The 19,567-nt window shown below is 37.3% G+C and overlaps 1 protein-coding gene across 5 annotated transcripts in view; it reads left to right on the top strand.

Annotated features, from left to right (window-relative positions):
• LOC139980298 (rho GTPase-activating protein 7-like) overlaps nt 1-19,567 on the top strand; it is a 175,483-nt gene that overhangs the window by 20,771 nt on the left and 135,145 nt on the right. For 3 of the 5 annotated variants that reach the window (XM_071991853.1, XM_071991852.1, XM_071991862.1), the window contains one exon: nt 11,683-11,998. In XM_071991853.1, coding sequence (XP_071847954.1) covers nt 11,696-11,998 — 303 coding nt within the window. In that variant the 5' untranslated portion in view covers nt 11,683-11,695. Of the gene's footprint in view, nt 1-2,349; nt 2,577-5,169; nt 5,324-11,682; nt 11,999-19,567 lie in introns of those variants that run through there. The other 2 variants (XM_071991854.1, XM_071991855.1) reach the window with 2 other exon arrangements.

Below are 19,567 nucleotides of genomic sequence, written 5' to 3'. Positions count from 1 at the left end.
TGGAAGAGCTATAGAAACATTACTAGTACTATAAAAGTTTGTCTTTTTACTTGGACTGTGACAGATCTTAAACTAAAATTCTATAACATCAGATGTACCTTATCTGCATAGGCTACATTTTCATGTATATGTTGTTTAACTTATTACTACAACAGCCATTTTGATATTTTTTCTTCCTCCAGGCACAAATTTTTTTTTGATATGTAGTGGACTGTTTGAAAAAAAAAACACTGCTGTTAATCCACTTTGTATTTCTATACTTGGAAAATGTCCCTTTAGGAATTTGTCAGTGCCACAGAAATACTTTGTGCCTAAACTACTTTGTCTGTGCCTGAACTACTTTGTCTGTATCTGGACTACTTTGTCTGTGGCTGGACTACTTTGTGGCTGGACTACATTATCTGTGGCTGAACTACTTTGTCTCTGGCTGAACTACTTTGTCTGTAGCTGGACTACTTTGTCTGTGGCTGGACTACTTTGCAGCTGGACTTCCTTGTCTGTAGCTGGACTACTTTGTCTGTGGCTGGACTACTTTACCATACTGGTGTGGGGTAGGGGGCGGGAGAGTGAGTAGATGGGGAGACAGTTTCCGTACCAACTTACTTTTAGAGAAATTTTATAAAATTAATCAAGTTCATTATGACAGATTTTGGGGCAATCACTTATACACCTTGAAACAAACTTATGTCTCTATATGTTTGCATGTTCCCGCACAGTCAAAATCCTAAACAACCCTTCCCCCCCCCCCAAAAAAAAAGTACAACCAGTACGTCACTGCACTAACACAAAATGAAAGTCATGGTAGGAGCACACATATACATATGCATGTACAACCGGGAGCACACATATACTTAATACCATGCTTGTACAACCAGGAGCACACATTTACCTAATATAATGCATGTACAACCGGGAGCACACATTTACTTAATATATTGCATGTACAACCGGTACGTCACTGCACTAACACATAATGAAAGACATGGTACGAGCACACATATACATAATATAATGCATGTACAACCAAGAGCACACACATACTTAATATAATGTACGTACAACCGGTACGTCACTGCACTAACACAAAATGAAAGTCATGGTACGAGCACACATATACATAACATAATGCATGTACAACCGGGAGCACACATATACATGTTCAACTGGTACTTCACTGCACTAACACATAATGAAAGACGTATATCGAGCACACATATTTTTAATATATTGCATGTACAACCGGGAACACACATATTCTTAATATAATGCATGTACAACCGGGAGCACACATATTCTTAATATATTGCATGTACAACCGGGACATCACTACACACGACTGCACCCGATGCGTCAAAACCAAATGGTCCGAAAAATGATATGATATTGAAATCTGGAAAATGTAGCAACTCTGTTATGAAAAAAGATGCCAACTGGTTTAGCATCTGGATAAAATAATCCAGTCCTAGATTTGACTTGAGTTCTTTGTCAGGAGGGAAGAGAGAATCTGTCGTCTCTCCTAATACCCAGATAAGACGAGACTTGCCAAGCATCCCTCGAGAGAGAGAGAGAGGACGCCACTTGTAATCAGGTAGCTACTCTAGTCAGCACGTACATGCGGGGAGTTGCTTTATATCCATGGCACATGTACACATGTTGACTCTGCAATGTTAGATACTTGGATTACAGTGATGGACTTGTAAATTAACTAACAGCTATGGTGTTGAACACTAAGAAAGCCTTACTAGCTATTTTTGCACAGGATTTCTTCTTAATATGTGTATTTACGGTGGAAATCAAAAGGTGAAAACACTTTGGCAACTTTATTTGGAAAGGAAACAAACAAAAACATTTCACTGCAAGTAATGGTCGTTTCCTTTATAAAATTTAATTACTTATTCAATGTTTACTTTGGAAATGAAAGGAAAATATTTTTGGGAAGGATTACTTTGGAAAGGAAAGCAAACAAAACAAACAAAAAAACACAGAAACTATTTCTCCAAACCTTGATAAAACGAATTATTCGTTGAAACTGGATATTCCTCTTTCACAAGCTTCGTGAAATGTCACAGAAAGGAAAGTTAATACTGGATTAGTTTAAAACAACATCAGATTAGTCACGTTTTCTTTCCTCTTTCAGCTTTGTTGTTGACAGACATTGTCAACTTCCTATCCATGTTTTGCTTACTATAATTTTTGTGTGTGAAATAGTGTTAAGATTGTACAAGTGGCGTTTGACTAGTGTTATCCATCACTGTAAATTAGGGTTCGAGGAACTGTATCTCGTTTCACAGCCGGAACGTTTGGAGACCGATAAAACCTTTTTCGCTACAAAACTACCGTGAAATTTTTTCTACTGGTACATGCTAGATATGTATTTTTTCATACTTCTGCAGTGAAATTTATGACTCAATTTCAAGGTGACACTATACCTGCGACTCTCTTTCTTCAAGCGGATAAAATGTTGAATGTGGAATGTTTCTCAGAGAACAGTAATCGGTACTTGCCTATATATAGATGCGTGTTCAATTGTTAAGGCTTATCAGTTAAACAAAGGCTACTACTCAATCTACAGTAGGGTAAGTATAGAAGTTGACAAAAGGGTTGACGAAAGATATTGTTTAGGAAATTTAGTTAATATTCTTGTGGAAATTGCATGACTTACCTTTTGATCCAAGCAATATTTGTTTTTGTATTTGGCTTATATAACAATTTCTTAATTATTTTGTATATAATTGGCTTTGTTTGAAAGCGATACTCTAGTCATGTAGGCTTTGTGATCAACTACACAAGACATATTGCAACCTATGTTATTTTATTAAGCACTGTTATATTGAATGCAAATAACATGCAAGTTACCGTCCAACCACACTTCAATAATTAATCTGAATTTAAATACTGTTAAATGATCAGGTTTTTGCTTTTAAGAACTTATGTGGCATGACAGATGGGTTCTTGCTGTCAGTCCATTTTGTATGATGTATATTTGATCAGATGCATACATCTGGTGGTATTGACATAGCTAATTTACTTGATACAAAGTTAAATTAACACTTCTACGTTTCTATTGATAAGCAAGAATCTCGTTATCAGAATTAATATCCTAAGCCTGGTTTATTGTGCAACTTTTGTTTTATTGCATGCATTGTTCATTTTTTTCTTTTCTTATTGTCTTTGTACGGGGGGTCTGCCTCGTAAGAGCCTCGGCTTTCTCAGACCTCCTCCACTTGTCACATACATTTTCTTCTATGATTGTGTAATATATTTTGAATGTGGAAACAAATAAATGAAATGAAATGAAATGAAGCCCATGGAATAGAACATCTTATTGAATAAACTTCATTGATTTAAAAAAAAAAAGTATAGGTTATCAGTATGCCCTATCTCCTCCAAACATTTAGCATGCTAAACAATTAATGCAAGAGATTTCCAAAACCATGTTTTTGTGGTTTAGACCCTTCCAAATTATTTCAAGAAGATTCTGAGGTCCAGATGCTTTGGAAGAAACGGCAAATTATCAAAAGGTAGAATTTGACATAGGCTGTCTATTTCTTGATCTTGGTAGCATATTTGATGGCATTCAAGATGACCCTGTATAAAGATATTGTTAATTATTAAACTAATATGCTGTACATGGAATAAGTTATGTCTTAAGATGCAGATTGTAAGCATTATCCTTGTTTGAATAATGTCAATGATGAACAAGCATTACGGTATTACACAGGTACAGTTCGCAGTAACCACCTATAATGCTTGATCTTCACAAAGTAATTTATTATCATATAGCTTTGATGCATTTTCTTTTACCTAACCGAGCCACGAAATAGTCTTGAACCATTCTTAAATGTCACAGAGCATGAATCACCTTAAATGACATCTGTATTGGCCCAAAATTTAAGCAGGCCTAAAAATTTGCTTAGAAGTAATTCGAAAAGTACTCTCCTGGAGTCTCTGGCCCCCAAAATTCTTCTGTTGCATTGATGATTTTTATAATAGACAATTAAATATCTCGGTGTGGATAACTTAATTTTTGAAGGGACAGTTAAAATGATTGTTGAAAATTTGAGTATGGGTGACCATTTTTTGACTTTCTAGCATATGTTTGGGGAAATACAGATGACCTTTCAAGGTCATTTGCCTTTTGCTGAGACATATGTTTGCTTATCATTTATAAATTGAGCATAGCTGACCATTTTTAATTGCTGACAATAAACCAGATTTAATGGTCATTAATACCCTAAACATTGTAAAAAGTGCAAATGCTTGTTCATTACTTAAACTTTTCAAAACATTTCACTAATATTACCTTTAACACTGAGTCATAATGCATATACTTTGTCTAATTGAGCACACGCCTTCATTTCTAGAAATCAATAATGGTGATTCACAAACCAGCAGGAAACCACTTTTGTCAACTTTCATCAATTCAGAATATCTTTATTTGTATATATTTATTTGTCAGTTTTCATTTTATATTATCGACTGGATTTTCTTCTTCCTTGAAAGATTGGCTTGATGGGAGATAGGGATCGAGAGAGTTTTTTGTGTTTCTTCTTTTATTTGGGGGAGGGAGGGGGGAATAGGAGGGGGCCTTATATATGAAACTGATATTTCAACAAATTGTTTCGCTTTCCTGTAGATCTTCTACCCACTGACCTTACGATTATCAAAGCCTGTTAATTTTATGGAAATTAATACTATATTACTCAGGTTAAAATTGAGTATACTATTTCCTAATGTATTCATGACTTACTTAACACCTGCTTAGCATCCCCCCTCCCCACTTCCATAGTTAATAAACTTTAGATCGACATGTCTCTTGTTATTGATTGATATCAGTAATTAGTTGGTCGACTGGGATTCGATAACAGCCAATTTTAAAGAGTCCTTGTCACTACCTCGTCAGCAGCAAACCTGTAATAAAACATTGCAAGGTAGTAGAAGAGAACTCAGGTTCACTGGGACTGGCATTAGACAGGATGTAAGTAAGGTGATTACTAGGACTTGGTTTCCTGCTTCTCTGCTTAAATAGGAAAGACCTTGGGAGGTATTGTTGTGGAAGATGATCATGTGACATTGTGTTTGGTAATATTTCCACTGTAACTTTGTAATAGTACATTCATATATCTTGATGTTAACGTTGGCTAGGCTGCGAATTAGCCGCGACCGATCAGCGTTCTCCGAGTTGTGTTACATAAGGGTGTTTTTCTTTAAATGTTCTCCTCGCTTTTGGAATTTATCAAAGGATCTAAATGGGTTAAATTATAAACTTGTAAAGACTTGATACAGATTCTTTGGACAAAGTTTTACGGGAAAAAATACGTTTGTAAGTATGAAGGGTTCTTTTGTTTTGTTCTTGAAGTTTTTGAATTTATTCCACATACATGTATACAGCATCCGTACTGAACTTGAAGTTTCAAATGTGATTACTTTTCCATTAGACATGTCTGACATGTCGCATCTCTGATCTAACATTGGCATGGATATTAAGGATTTGTTTTGGACTTTAGACAGCCAGGATATCTATGAAACATTATACATGGTGACATTACATTACTTCAATTCAATTCAAGTCAGTTTATTTCTACCAACATCAAACATATCACAGATACATCAAGTATATATTTAGGATGTATTACAAGTTGTTTGAGGCAAACAAAAAGAAAAATTATTGATCGGTAGGAGAGCCAGAATTATGCAGATTTTTTTTAGTCTTGAACCTTACGGAGAGAAACAAATGGTAGTGTATAAGAAATGGAAGAAAAAATATGAAGGATAGAGAGAAAGGGAACGCAAAAGTTTTAAGATTTCTGGTGAGATGATTTGAGAAAGGGAACACAAAAGCTGGACAAAACAAACAGAAACATGATGCTCTCTATAATGATCATCAAATGCAATTAATTGTAAGCGGCTAATGAACTAAAAAGATATACTTTTGAAGAGTGGATTTGAGAAAGGGAACACAAAAGCTGGACAAAACAAACAGAAACATGATGCTCTCTATAATGATCATCAAATGCAATTAATTGTAAGCGGTTAAAAATGAACTAAAAAGATATACTTTTGAAGAGTGGATTTGAGAAAGGGAACACAAAAAGCAGGACAAAATAAACAGAACCATGATGCCCTCTAAAATGATAATCAAATTGTAAGCAGCCAATGAAATAAAAAGATACTTGTGAAGAAATGAATTGAAGGAATGAATAGTGTTAATTACTTGAAAATTTCACTGGGCAGTGATATTCAACTGATATTTTTTATTTTATATTTCTTTCAACCTATCTCATATTTTCATGGATTACAATAGACAGTGGTTAAAGCTGAAAGTGAATATATCCCAATTTTTTAATCTGACTTGTGCCTGTGCAGTTAGAACATAAAGATGTTTCTCGTTGAACTAGGCTGCATTCATTGACACAACGAATCTAGTTTATGTTTGGGTGACTGGCCCCATAAATTGGGAGGGGGGAGGGGGGTTGGGAGGGAAGGGAGATTGGCAAATGCCCTTCCCCTTTGACAAGCACTTGATTATTTGCTTATCAGTGTTAATGAGATCTATGTCTTTTCTACTACTGCAATTTGTTTTCAGACTATTTTAAGTACTTTATGCACAGCCTTTGCCTAAAGAGAATACATTTTTCAGATATCAATTTACTAACCCATGGCACTGAACCCTACATATAAAACACTGAAATCAAATGCTCGGTCGTGGAATGAGCTCACTATCTCTTAACGACTAACATAGTCAACTTATATTCGTTGACTGACGAATATCAATCCGTCAATTTTAATGACACCATTCGATATTTTCTAACGATGTTCAAGTTAATTGCATCGGCCACATCAAAATCTTCACTGAAGAAGTATGAGACACAAAAAGCCTTTGCTACACTGTACGAGGTGCAACGTGACTATTAAAAGCCATCTACAAAGCTAAAAATAGGCCTGCACTTCTAAAAATGATTATTCCTGACACGGTAGTCGAAGTCGTCCAATTGTTAAAGCCGTAAATACTTGATCCGTCACACAAACGCCCGATCACCTCTCTGCAACCTTACATCTTTAACGACGTTTTAATAACATAATAGCACTTTACCGAGGCGGTTGCTCTTACGAGCAGGGAGATACCCCACTGATCGGGGACAATGATATCCAGGTGGGTGACAAAATACAGTCAGCAATCTTCCCTTTAAAGGAGTAATCTACCCATATAAATACAAATTATAAAAGACTATGGAAAACGTTTGAAGGGTTCAAATACCAGCGTAGTTATCATGGAAAGAGCCTCCATTAAACCTCCCTGCAGGGTACAGCTGCAGGGCACACTAAAAACAGCCCCCAAACTCCCACCCTTTAGAAGAAAAGGATACTTATCAGGCTGTAAACGACTGTAAAACGTTCTGAAATCCAATAGGATGTGAAGAAGGAAAAAATCCAATATATTCCAGGCAATTTCCGTAAGATTTTAATCCACTACGAAAACGTATGTGTAAACACTTTGGATGGTAGAATGAGAAGGAAAGGCATCGACCGGAGAAGCCGGTCGCTGAGGGTGCACAGTGTTAAAAGATTACCAGGGCATACTAGACACGGTAGAATGAGGTGCTAATGTTGTGAGGAGACAGGTAAGCGAGTCACTCGTAAATATATAAACCAGTAAGTTTTATCATATACCAGCGTAGTTATGGAGTTGATCTGTACATGGTGGACTGAATGTTAAAGTGGCAAAGATTGTAGAATACAGCGCTCAAACGTATATTGAATCGCTAATGTCCAGCATATTCTGGGTAAGGGTTGTGATGGTGAATGATAAATACTCCCACAAGGATGGCTCTTTCTCAGTTCTATGATTCTAAACATAATATATAAAAATTGTATGATTTTAATAAAGCTTTGAATAAGTCATTCCAAGCATTAGAACTGAAAATGAATGTTTTGACAAAATATTGACAGGTCAAATTACTGCATACCATTAATCAACTTGAAAGAAAAATTCAACAAATTAACCTGATGCTTCTTGTGGAAATATGGTTAATTTTTATTTCACAGATGTTTGTATTCAAATTGAAGTATGCTCCTTTAACATCAATTTTGATAAAAAGAAAAAGAAAAGAAACTAAACCAGTTCAAATTACTGTTTGAACAGTAACAATTTGGCTGGTTGATTCAATTTGTTGTACCGTGGTGATGATCACCACCCTTGTAGTTAGGGCGCATACCAGGATGGCATGCCTATCCTAGTGGGTGGCCAATTGCTTTCCCATGTGGTAGGGATTCAAAGATAATCTCCCAGTTAGCATAGATACCGAAACTTTTACCTAGATTATTCGCAATATATATATATAGGTTTGATGTGTCATTGCACTTGCATTAAAATACATTACCAGAAAAGTTGTTAAAACCTTTTTATTTTTAAATTTTTTTTTTAGCACTGTCCTGTTGTTACAAAATTGTTTTTTGGAATTTAAATTGATTTTGCATCTGGCAAAGTTCATCTTTCGTGTGCATGGTTTAAATATTATAGGAGACTTATCAGGAAAATGGCTATATCGTTTAATTGTCCAATTATGACCAAAGAAACAGGAGAGAGAAAATACAAAGAAAAGCTTCATAAAAGAATGCAGAACTTTCTTCAAACACAGGAAGTTTCTAAAAGCAGCTGTCACTTTTTATGTCGGTGGTTTACTGATTTTGCAGCACCCTATAGAAGAAACTAGGAAGTTGGTGTCTCCAGAGGATAGGGGCACTCCAAAAATGTATGTATGTAATCCTCCCTCCCCCACCCCCCTCTCCCCAGTGCACAAATTAAAGCTTGGCTTGTTACAAATTAGGCAGGACGATAAACAAATCTTTTAATTATACTGATTTTACTGATCATCATTTACTTGCGTTAACCTCCAAAAGTTCTGTTGATTCGGAGATGAAACAAGATCATCAAATGATGGAAAATGCAAAACTCTAGGGAGTTTCACCCTCCTTGACCCTCACTGAGGGCCATCTTATTACCATTTCGATGTGGCTACGCACTTGTGCCAGCTGTGACTATCTGCACTCTGTACCCCAACCTAAACATTTCTCTCCTTTTCCTGTGTCACCCCTTCCCCCCACCCCTCCCTCTTCCACACTTCCAATCGTCTGGTGATGGATATGTGGTAAGAACTGTTTTAGCCTTGATGTATCAGATTCCACTTGTACTGTTTTACTTGTATTGGTAAAGATGGGTATGTAGAATTAACACTTAACTAGCCTCCTATGTTGTAATTTTGTTTTTAACTTTAGTTCATGTGGCAGTGCTCTTCAGTCGAAACATAAACGGCTGAAGTTCACTGAAGTGCACGTCCTTTCCTTGACGACCAAATATGGACGCGGTGCATATCGCTGTAGAACTAGGCTTATACAAGTAGCAGTTGGCTCGGCTGTTAATGAGTAGTATGTTTGTCTGCATTTTTGAACTTCAGTCTTAATTCTTCACTATACTAACCTTCTTGTCAAGCATTCAAAGTTATCAGGTCTTTGCCGTAATTAAAGCCTTCTATTTTTGTCGTCAAACCCTTTCCATCATCCCTCCTCTCTCATGGGGGAAATGACCGTACACCCTTCTCTCTGTGTGTATACATATATTGGCACTCCAAAGAAACGGTAATCCCTCCTGCATTGTAACACTGGAGCAGCCTCGGGCTAGAATAGCTTCACCCAGATAGCTAGCCAGAGTGACGCAGTTCCAAGCAGATAAACAGCCAAGGTGGTATGGAGAGTGTTAGATAATGACAATTACAACCTTTTCACATTTCATCTAACACTCTCAGCGCTGTTATGATTCGTCCCTTGGGTAGAGGGCCCTACACAAGGATCCCTGTCGCCGGCAGTCGTCGTCGACGACGACCACGATGACAAACGGGAGACCGATTCCTCTCCTCGAATGTAGATCGTATTGAATGATGAAGATGTAACCAGTCTGGCAGCCAGGTGACGGTGGTATTCTCCTGTATATGAGAGTCTATAACTACGTCTGAGAGGCAACACGGCTGGGATAGATCTGCTCGAAATCTTAAAATGAAATGCCACTGCCTATTACTCAGACGTATGTTTGAAAAAAATAAAAATGAAAATAGAATGTGAAGATTAGCAGATCCGATCTAATTATCATGACGTGCATTATAAAGCGAGGGCTAGATCGTTTAATGAAGAGAGAGCCAAATATCTTGTCACGTTGTTCATTGCCATTGGTTACATTTTACTTCTTTGTGTGACTTATGTAAAGATTTCTAATTATGTAACTTTATTTTCCATGAGCACAGATCGTATGATCTGATTATCCAGCGATTATGTACACCCTGCTGTCAGATGTATGGCTTGAGAATGCTTTGTCTGTGATATTTCTCACATCTACCAAATCTGCTCTTCTCCCCCCCCCCCTTCGCTTCTCCCCATCCATCCACTGCTCTGTCCCTTCCATGAAAGGAAGCCATAACAGAGACTTAAAGGGTGTGAAGACTCGCCCAAAAAGAAACGTCTTATGCCGGTAATTTGACCTAGTTTTTCGAATGAGGTGTTACAGAAGTGTTAAACACCACCATCGATCCCAGAAAATACACACACAGCTTGCTACCGTCGGTAATTAGACACTAGTGTACAGTCAGTACATACAGCTGCGATCAATACCCACAACACAGTATACAAACGATACAGCGATGGACATCTCAGGTCTAGATAAAAGATAACAAGGTATCAAGTTTCATTACTGTCTGCATTTTGTAGTGACAGGAACAAAACGTCACTTGCAAGCAACAGAAAGTGAACTTTTTCAGATGTCCGCACGCGGTTTGGGGCGAGTTTTCAATGCCTTTAACAGGGACTAGCATGTTGGAAATATGTATTTGTATGATTTCTTCTATTACAAGGCTTATTTCAATTCTTAAAGAGGTTGAATTAATAGAACTTTTGATTTCCAATGACATGGCAGTTTCTTACTTTCTCGGGATAGGTGTTAAATATTTAACATAACAAACAACATAACAGTATCCTTTATTTCAGGGGTCTGTAGCAGTGGCGGAGCGTCCAAACAGTCAGGGGGGGCGGATGCCCCCCCTGACGGACTCAAATGGACTGCTGGCGCCCTTTTCAGCTCTTTACCACTTTTTACTTATTCGAGAATATTGACTTTTTATTGCGCTCTCATCTACCTATTGACATTTGTCACATTTTGTTAGTGTAATTTGGCGATGACACCTATTTATTCTTCGTTTATCTGCAAATAAGCCAGGCCCGGAAAGGGTCATTTCCGGCGATCTAGGGAGTATCTTTACTCAAAAAAATTTCTGTACACTACGCGCCAACCGTGGTGGCGCTCCGCGTAGATACTGTCGAAAGCGCCCCTACAGACCATTCTCGCCCCTCCTGACCAATACCCCTAGCTCCGCCACTGGTCTGTAGATAGACTGATTTCCTTTAAAGTTTGACAGCCTTGTAAACACTATGTTGTAGCAAGCATTTATAGTATGTATCACTTAACCATTTTTTTATATTTGGATTGCAAAATATTTTTTAAATTTTATCTGATGCTGTTATCGTAAATATCTTCATTTGATTCTTTATTTTTTAATCAATTCAAGTTGCTATGCGTTTACAGCTTCAGATTTTCTGTATTTTTTTTTTTTTACCATTCATTCGTGTCTTTCTTGGTAGATGTGAAGTCATAATGGCTGAAACATTTCCACGGACCTCTGGCTCTGGTCTCCTTAGGAGAGTCTTGACCCTCCGATCCGGTCAGGACACGCGTCCGCGGAGCAAGTCGTCCTTCAACGAGGGGGACATGACCACCAGGATGCATCGACCCAGAGCGGCATCTTCTCCTGTGACCAGCATGGCCAGTGAAGGGGGAATCCCAGATATATTTGTGACGATTCCCTGTGATGATGTCATCGAGGAGTCGCACGGAGGAGAAGGATATTCTTCAAAATCTAGAAAGGAGAAGAGATCTAATAAGCTAAGACACAAAGGGGTAAGTTTTTTTACTTTTTAAACTATTTTGAATAATTTTTAGAAGTGATGATGCTTATATTGATCATCCAAATATAGAATCAGAAGGGAATTGTTTTATTAAAAGTTTAATACCAATGGAGAAGGGGGTGGTGGAAGGAGATGAGAGGGTTTGAGAGGTTTAAAAGTTATGTTCCTTCTTAACAAACTTTAGCTGGAAATTAAAGTTGTCATCTCTATAAACTGATTTCCTTGTCACGTCACACCCCTTTAAGACAGTCAAAAGAGTCAAAGTACGCAGAAAATTAAAAATGAGGATATTACTCAGTTATTGGCTCATACTTATCAAACTTATTCTGATGTTGAGAGATAAAAACACTGAAATTGTGGAAAGATTTAAATGGTAAATGCATGCATTAAAGTGTTGGGCTCTTATCATTTTTGATGTAGGACTTGTTAGTAATACCATTTAATCATGTTGAAGTTCCTTTATGATGCGCGACCATTGTGCTTTGAAACTGGAAGTTGTACCATTATCAAGACTAACTCTCTGCCACCCCCCTCCCTCCCCGTCCCTGATGCACCAAATCCACCACATATCCAGGGCAACTCTTGCATCTCAATATATTAAACAAGCTTTGAAACCGACAGTGGTACCAGTTTTCAAGACTAGCTCAATGCCCCCCAAATGCACCAAATCCACATCATATCCAGGGAAAACACTAAAATTCATTACTAAATGGCAACTAACCAAAAGACATATTCCCTATAGACTATAAATTAAGTTTAGTAACCTTATTTACCTGCATACATTAGTATTTTTTAAAAAGACACAGGTAGGCCTACTGTAAAGGGAAACCCATCAATCAACAGTTAAGTGGCCATATGTGCAGTGCTCCTTAATAGTTTTAAAAGCCTGCCATCACTACATGATTAGTAACCCAAAATGGATTGCAATATCTTTTTAGGTATTAACATGACTCCCCATCTGGCTCATCTGCTGCTAAGGTTAAACTTTATGTGGTTATTTGGGGTCCTGAACACTGTTTTTTTTGTCTGGTTGCTAATGGTAACATTTTGGCTTAAGCTGGTTCTTTGTTAATGGGATACGGAGCTGTAAAGTGTGGGGGGGGGGGGCATACAATAAGGAGCGGCATAGATAACTTTAGCTGTGAACCAACAATAATTACTCTTTCAGATATAAAATTGCTGGTACAGAAAATAACTTAAAGGGTTGCAATTGTTAATCTCTTAACATTATTTGCTATCTTTTCTGGAAGATTTCAAAGTAAGCGGGCGACGCAGGAACCTATGACACTCTCATAATGTTGCATGTCTTAGTTGTGACTATGAAGTATCAGTTAATCCTGTATTATACACAGTTAGCATTGCAGAATTTAGCCAACATGTTTTACCCACTTAGAGAGGGACCTTCTCAGACACGATAACCAGAAGTGGATATTGTGCCTCTGTTTTGCCCCGAACAGAACTGTCTGTAGCAAACATTAAATTACGAATCTTTCCGGCTATGTTTTGTTTGCAGAATCCAGGCACATGCTTTGTCTACAACCCATCATAATACTCCTGTCCAAATTTTAAATTGAGGAAAAATGATACATAATTTTTGTAATTTCTTAGAGGATAGAAGTTTGATAAAAATTTCATATCTTCCCCATGTCCCTCTACCCCTTCCCTCCTGAGACACTAGTATTCCAACACTTGAATAAACTGTAACCAAAAAAATTACCCTTAATTCTATCAACTTTGAAAACCAAAATGTCACTGTAGGAATTAACTGCTAATTTGCTTCTTCGTGTCTGCTAGCAGTAATAATTGCAGATGTATGCAGTAACTGCCATTTTGTCAACCAAAACATTCAATTAGCCCTCACTGAATATCTTTCATTACCTTCCGTAGGAGCTGGGGCAATGGAATTTTCGTTTGATCTTGTTCTTACTGTGACTCACTCCCTTTTGTTTTTCATTTTTGGTACGTCGAGAGAAAAGTATTAATCAACGAGCTATATTAGCTTAGCGATCTTGAACTAATTTTGTCTGCGATCAAATGCCCCGGAAGCCTCCTCTGAGTGTCACACCGATTGAGCATTTGGGTAATTTTATTTGACTTTTCTCTCTCATGGAGAAAATCCACGTCGTTATTTGGGGAAGGAGCTGGCTGCGGTCCCTAATGAGTGGACGTGTTAATGACTGTAGCATTGTATTTGTTCTGTTTCTCTATTATTGTGTGACTCAGTTGCCTAAGGGGAGTGTACAGCGATATATAGCTCATGGGGATAATCCCCTTGCTTTTGTGGGATATATAGATCAGTTCTCAAACGCGGGAGAAATCTAGGATGAGTCAGTCAATAAGATGTGGTGTAACTCTTCAATTATCTGCACAAAATCTTCAAAAGTTATAGAAATAAATTGAATACGGAAGGCCACCAGAGACTGAGACCAAAATCAAATCATTTTGACCGGCAACTGCGTAGAGTAGAGGATGTTCAGAGGAGGAAAGAAAGTCAACGTAATTAAAGAATGTGCGGACGAGCCCTCTCAAATTTTGTCAAGAGAGTAGGGAAAAGCTGCACTGCTAGTCGATACTAAAATAGCCTTTGAAGGTAAATGCAGTTAATCAGCAGGCTCTGAAGATGATGTACATGTAGGACCTTACGCAAAGAGTGTGCAGAGAAGGAAGAAGTCAGCAATTAAATTGAATTTTATCTGCAACATTTAACACAGTTTTGAAAGGGATTGTTACAGCAATATAATAACAGTCCAGTTAAGAGGTATCTAGATGATCGTTATCTCACTGTAATCACGTTTTGGAACACTAAATGGAAAACAGCATACGATGTATGATGATGGGACGATGTAGGACTTACTGGCATACGATAATATATTAAAGACATGGCACTGATGTCATCAAATATCTAAATAAGGGATTATTAAAAGTTAACACAATGATAGACTACATATTATGACAAATAAAAATTAGACAATTAAAAGTAAGAAACACATGCTGCAAACTTAATTGACAAACTTAATTAATAATCGATTAATACGTTCATACGATGGCTGGGATAGAGTGCACAGTGGCTACCATGTAAATGTTTAGATTCTGAAACATGGCAACTTTTGATATACTTATTCATATTTCGAATAAAAATGCCTATATGAATATGCATAAATCGTTATGGTAAGCCATATGTTTGTCTAAAAGTTTGTAATCTTCTGATGGAGGTCACCGGCCTGATCTACAACGCATGGCAACTAATGTATTAATGATAGTGTGGTTCACCTTGAATTTGCACTGAGCTGTCAAACTGTTTCATAGAAATTACCTTTCGAGCAAAAGATTATTATATAATCATATTTCTTTGCAGGGGGTGGTGGAAAATTGACAGAATTGAATTGATTCTTGAATGATTTCTTTCATAATTTAAATATTTTGAACCATTCTGACATACAGCTTTTGATAAACAAGATTAATTTTGTGGGTCCTTTGTCAAGTTGGATTGGGTTTGTTCATTGGTAAATCTTTGAGTGGGGCTATCATGTAACTGTGAGATGTGCAAAGGTCTTTATTGGTTATGAAAGCGACTATTAGCTATATCAGCCCTCTTGAAAATTGTCCCAACCTTGAGGGAGGAAATGTGATTCCTTCTCCGGACCTCTGTGACTTAGCTACCTGCTATAAACTACCAGCAGTAGACTGCTACCAATGAACTGTATAATGTGAACGTTTCTCTGGTCAATCTGAATTTACTGAAGATGAATTGTAGAAGAGCGCCCTCTTATTATAGCAAGTCGTGTTTTGATACATTAACTACTTTGGTTTGCGTAGTAATGCAGCAGACTCACACACATACACACACACAATCTCCACTGTTAGTGCTATAGTGTGTGATAAAATAGAGGGCGTTTTACAAATTAAAAGATTCTGTGTATTAGTACTGAAAGAGCTCCCTCTTTTTGATGGAAAGTTTATAGCGCCAACCTTCTTCTGTTTTTTTTTGTTTAAGAGTATTCTGGATCTGTTCGGGAAGAATATAGGTGAGACATTAGGATAATCTCCTCTTCTATAAATCTCACCTGCAAACCTAAGTAGGTTAACCCCAACCTACCTTCTTTTTGTCCTGTTTTGAGTGATGTTTCAGCTGTGTTTCTTCTCCTGTTTTCATAAATCATGGAGGATTAAGAGGTGACAACAGGTTGTAGTTTCACCTGTAATAGCTTAGAAGGATCAGGAGGGGTGTTGCTGCAAGTGTGAGTTACAAGGATAATTCAGATGTAGAGATTTTTACTCATCTGTTGTAATCTAGGTAATCTTTGTAGTGACAGATGAAGTCAATCTCTTTACACATGTAGGCTACACTTTTTCACTAGATATTGCGTAGACTAAATCATTCATGAGAGTGATGAAATCCAGGTGTGTAGCTATTTTAAAGGCATTTTTAAGTATGAGTGTTAAAACTCATCACGGACAGTTGGTGAAATCTGTTGTGTGTCGGAACCCCGGCTCGTGATTTTCTTTTGACTTCATCATTGGCTTGTTTTGTAATGTTATGACTTAACCTGATTAACATTCATTAGACTATTAAACTTATATGGCTGTAGCTTTGAAACGAAGAAATGACTATAATGTGCTCGCAATACTCGTGAATTTGTTGAAGGGGTTGACTTTACTTCGATTGATCACTGAGCATAACATGAATAACCTTTAAGATCTTTCGGTTAATTAAGTTAATTAACACTTGTTTCTGTTGCTATAACTTTTGCTGTTGACTGTTACTGAATTAATAATTTTGAATATGTACAACTGGAGTCAGAACCATCTTTCCACTCATCCTCCCTCTCTCCCTCCCCCCCCCCATCCCAACCCTCCTCCCATCCTCATCCCCTCCCAACCCTCCTCCCATCCTTCTCCTTTTGGTTGTACAACTGAAATAACACCCATGAATATGAAAATCAAAAGTATCATATATGAGCAAAATATAAGGTAGAAAGAGCCCTGGTGATATGTCTGCCTATCACATTTGATACACACTTATCTCTGTAGTGTTCAATATTTCAGTACCATACATCTGCGGCATCATCCTACTCACAAATTCACTTAGACTTTGACTCAAATTTGAGAATATATTAATGAACTTTCAAGAAGACTAATTTTACCTAGAAAAAGACTGAACATTTTCTGGAAGCAAAAGGTAGTCACATTGTTCTGTAGGTCACTTCAAGTTCCAACCTCTTTCAAAATTCCACTGGGGGTTTTTAATCAAATTCTTTAAAGATATGTAGCATAACTGCCTCAGTCTGTCACCAAACATTTTAACTTTCAAAAGGTGAGTGTGTCTTGTTTAAAAAAGCTCACAAATTATCATCCTGATTTACTACTTTTGTGGTTTATATGTGGGCTAAATTTTTTACACACTTTTCTGTCCTGGTGAAGATTCTGGTGAAAATTCTTGTGGGTTGTGTCAGGTCTGGTGGAACCCCAGGGATGGCAAGGTATGTAAGGCCAGCCACATATAATGGCATGGGGTTAATGCATGGTATTCAGTGATATTAAAAGCTTAAATGGTTTAGGCCAAATATTATCTGATAGTTGCTTTATTACCTTTCATTGAAGTCTTCTTTCCACCATCCCTCCTGGGATCTGACATGTGGTGAAGAGTTGAGATCCTTCAGCTTCATTTAGAAGTGAGAGAGAAAGAGAGGAAAGGGGGTGATGGCATAAGATGGGAGGGTAGGAGGATAGGGAGTGAGATGGGAGAAGCAGGGATAAGAGGATAAGGGAGGAAGAGAATTCCCCCGTAGATGGGAGAGCATCGTTTGGGACAATTGGATGACTCCAAGCACTGGTGGAATATATGTCAGTGTAACGAACATGTTTGCAAGCTGTTTCGGAGTTTGATGAACATTCTGTAATTTTTTTCTAGTTAAGCAATGCCCACCCTGTCTATGAACTTTTAATAATTGAAAGGAGACATTAGGACTGTCTCTGGTAGATGCATTCTTTATAAGAGATTATTGATAACAGAAGAAAAAAGGGTTTATATTTATCAAAATCAAAAAACATGTAATTGCAAACCTGAAAGTATGTATGCTCCGAAATTTCGTTGTCATGGTGTATAGCCTTAGGGTGACGATAATACGCCAGGCACGGCCTACACGCACTCGATCTACGTAGGAATTAGCACATGCATGATACAGGACTGGAATTTCACGCGAGAATGCATGTGACGTAATGTGGTCACCGGATAGCTGGGGTCACTGTTGATGCAGGAGTCTTTACATTGCAAAATTGATATCTTTGTCTGGATCAGAACTTGGTCTCTGCCAGGATCATAATAGGAGGATTAGATCCGGATCTGAACTGCATTTACACTACAGCTGGCGATCTCGACGTCAGGATCAGATCCTGATATGGAGATCTGATCCGGATCTAGTGTAAGAGCACCCCTAGTCCCAAAATAAGCCTAGCAAGATAGGGTGGTGTTTGGTTTTCTGACTGAGAACTTTTTTGCTGCACGAAGAAGATACTACTAACCTAAAGTGAAGTGATATTGGTCAGTAGTGCAAGACGTTAGAAAATGTGGAGATTTTGCTTTCATTTGCAACTATTAAAAAAAAAAGTGGATTTTTATATTTTCTTTATCTCTGATTGTGTTTGATTTTTCTGCATGATTGGAAATATCCAGCTTTGGAGGATAAAAGTTGTTCAAAGATGAACTGAATTTTATCACAAGAAATAATTCAACTAAAGATAGGGATTACACCAAGTCCAATCATGTCAAGGTGGTTGTTAATCCCGAAAAGGTACTTGACCTTAATAAAATTCTATGGAGATATCAATCTCTTTTATTTATAGGATCTTCTGCTTGGTTAAATTTACCAGGTCTTTATTATTCAAGCTGATGAAATAATACAAAAGTGGGTTTAGGATAAAAAAAAAAGCCCAGTGTAAAAGTGGTTTAAAGGATGTGTAAAAGGCCCACTGGGAACAATGAAATGGTGTTCTGGGGATGGCTATATGCAGTGTACTCTTCTTATTGTACACTTGAATGGGATCTCAGGGAATTTATTAATCTGATATCGAACAGCATTTTAACCATTATAAGTGAGTCACCTTGTAACTGTAAAGAAGGGGTACCTGCCGTAAGAGCTACCAGGCAGTAAAATGCTTGTTGAAATGCCATGATGACTTGTAAAGCTATATACCTCTTGCATTGAGTTGTAACTTTGTGTCATTCTAGACCAAGCAAAGTTTAATATTCAGATCTATTCGGATACGACTAAATATGTTGTGGTTTACACATTGATCAAAACAGCTCCTAAGTTAGCAACTTTAATACTATCCACTTACATCCATTACAAAAATACTGAATGTCGCAAACCTTTGACACTTTATGTCCAATTTGGGTGTGGTTTTTGCTGGAATATTAAACGTAAGAAATTTACTTTTTCAAGTTTCAAGTTTTCTGTTTCAATATGGTAAAAGAGGTGCTCTTTTTCTTCTTTTTGTTTTTTCCTTTCTTTTTTGAATCCTATCCGTGAATGAAATTATTAAAGAATGTTTGTCTCAATTC

This window comes from Apostichopus japonicus, chromosome 14, assembly GCF_037975245.1.
Source record: "Apostichopus japonicus isolate 1M-3 chromosome 14, ASM3797524v1, whole genome shotgun sequence".
In the NCBI taxonomy this organism is placed as follows: domain Eukaryota; kingdom Metazoa; phylum Echinodermata; class Holothuroidea; order Aspidochirotida; family Stichopodidae; genus Apostichopus; species Apostichopus japonicus.
The sequence above is the reverse complement of the archived record's forward strand: the minus strand, read 5'-3'. Positions and strand labels throughout refer to the sequence as shown.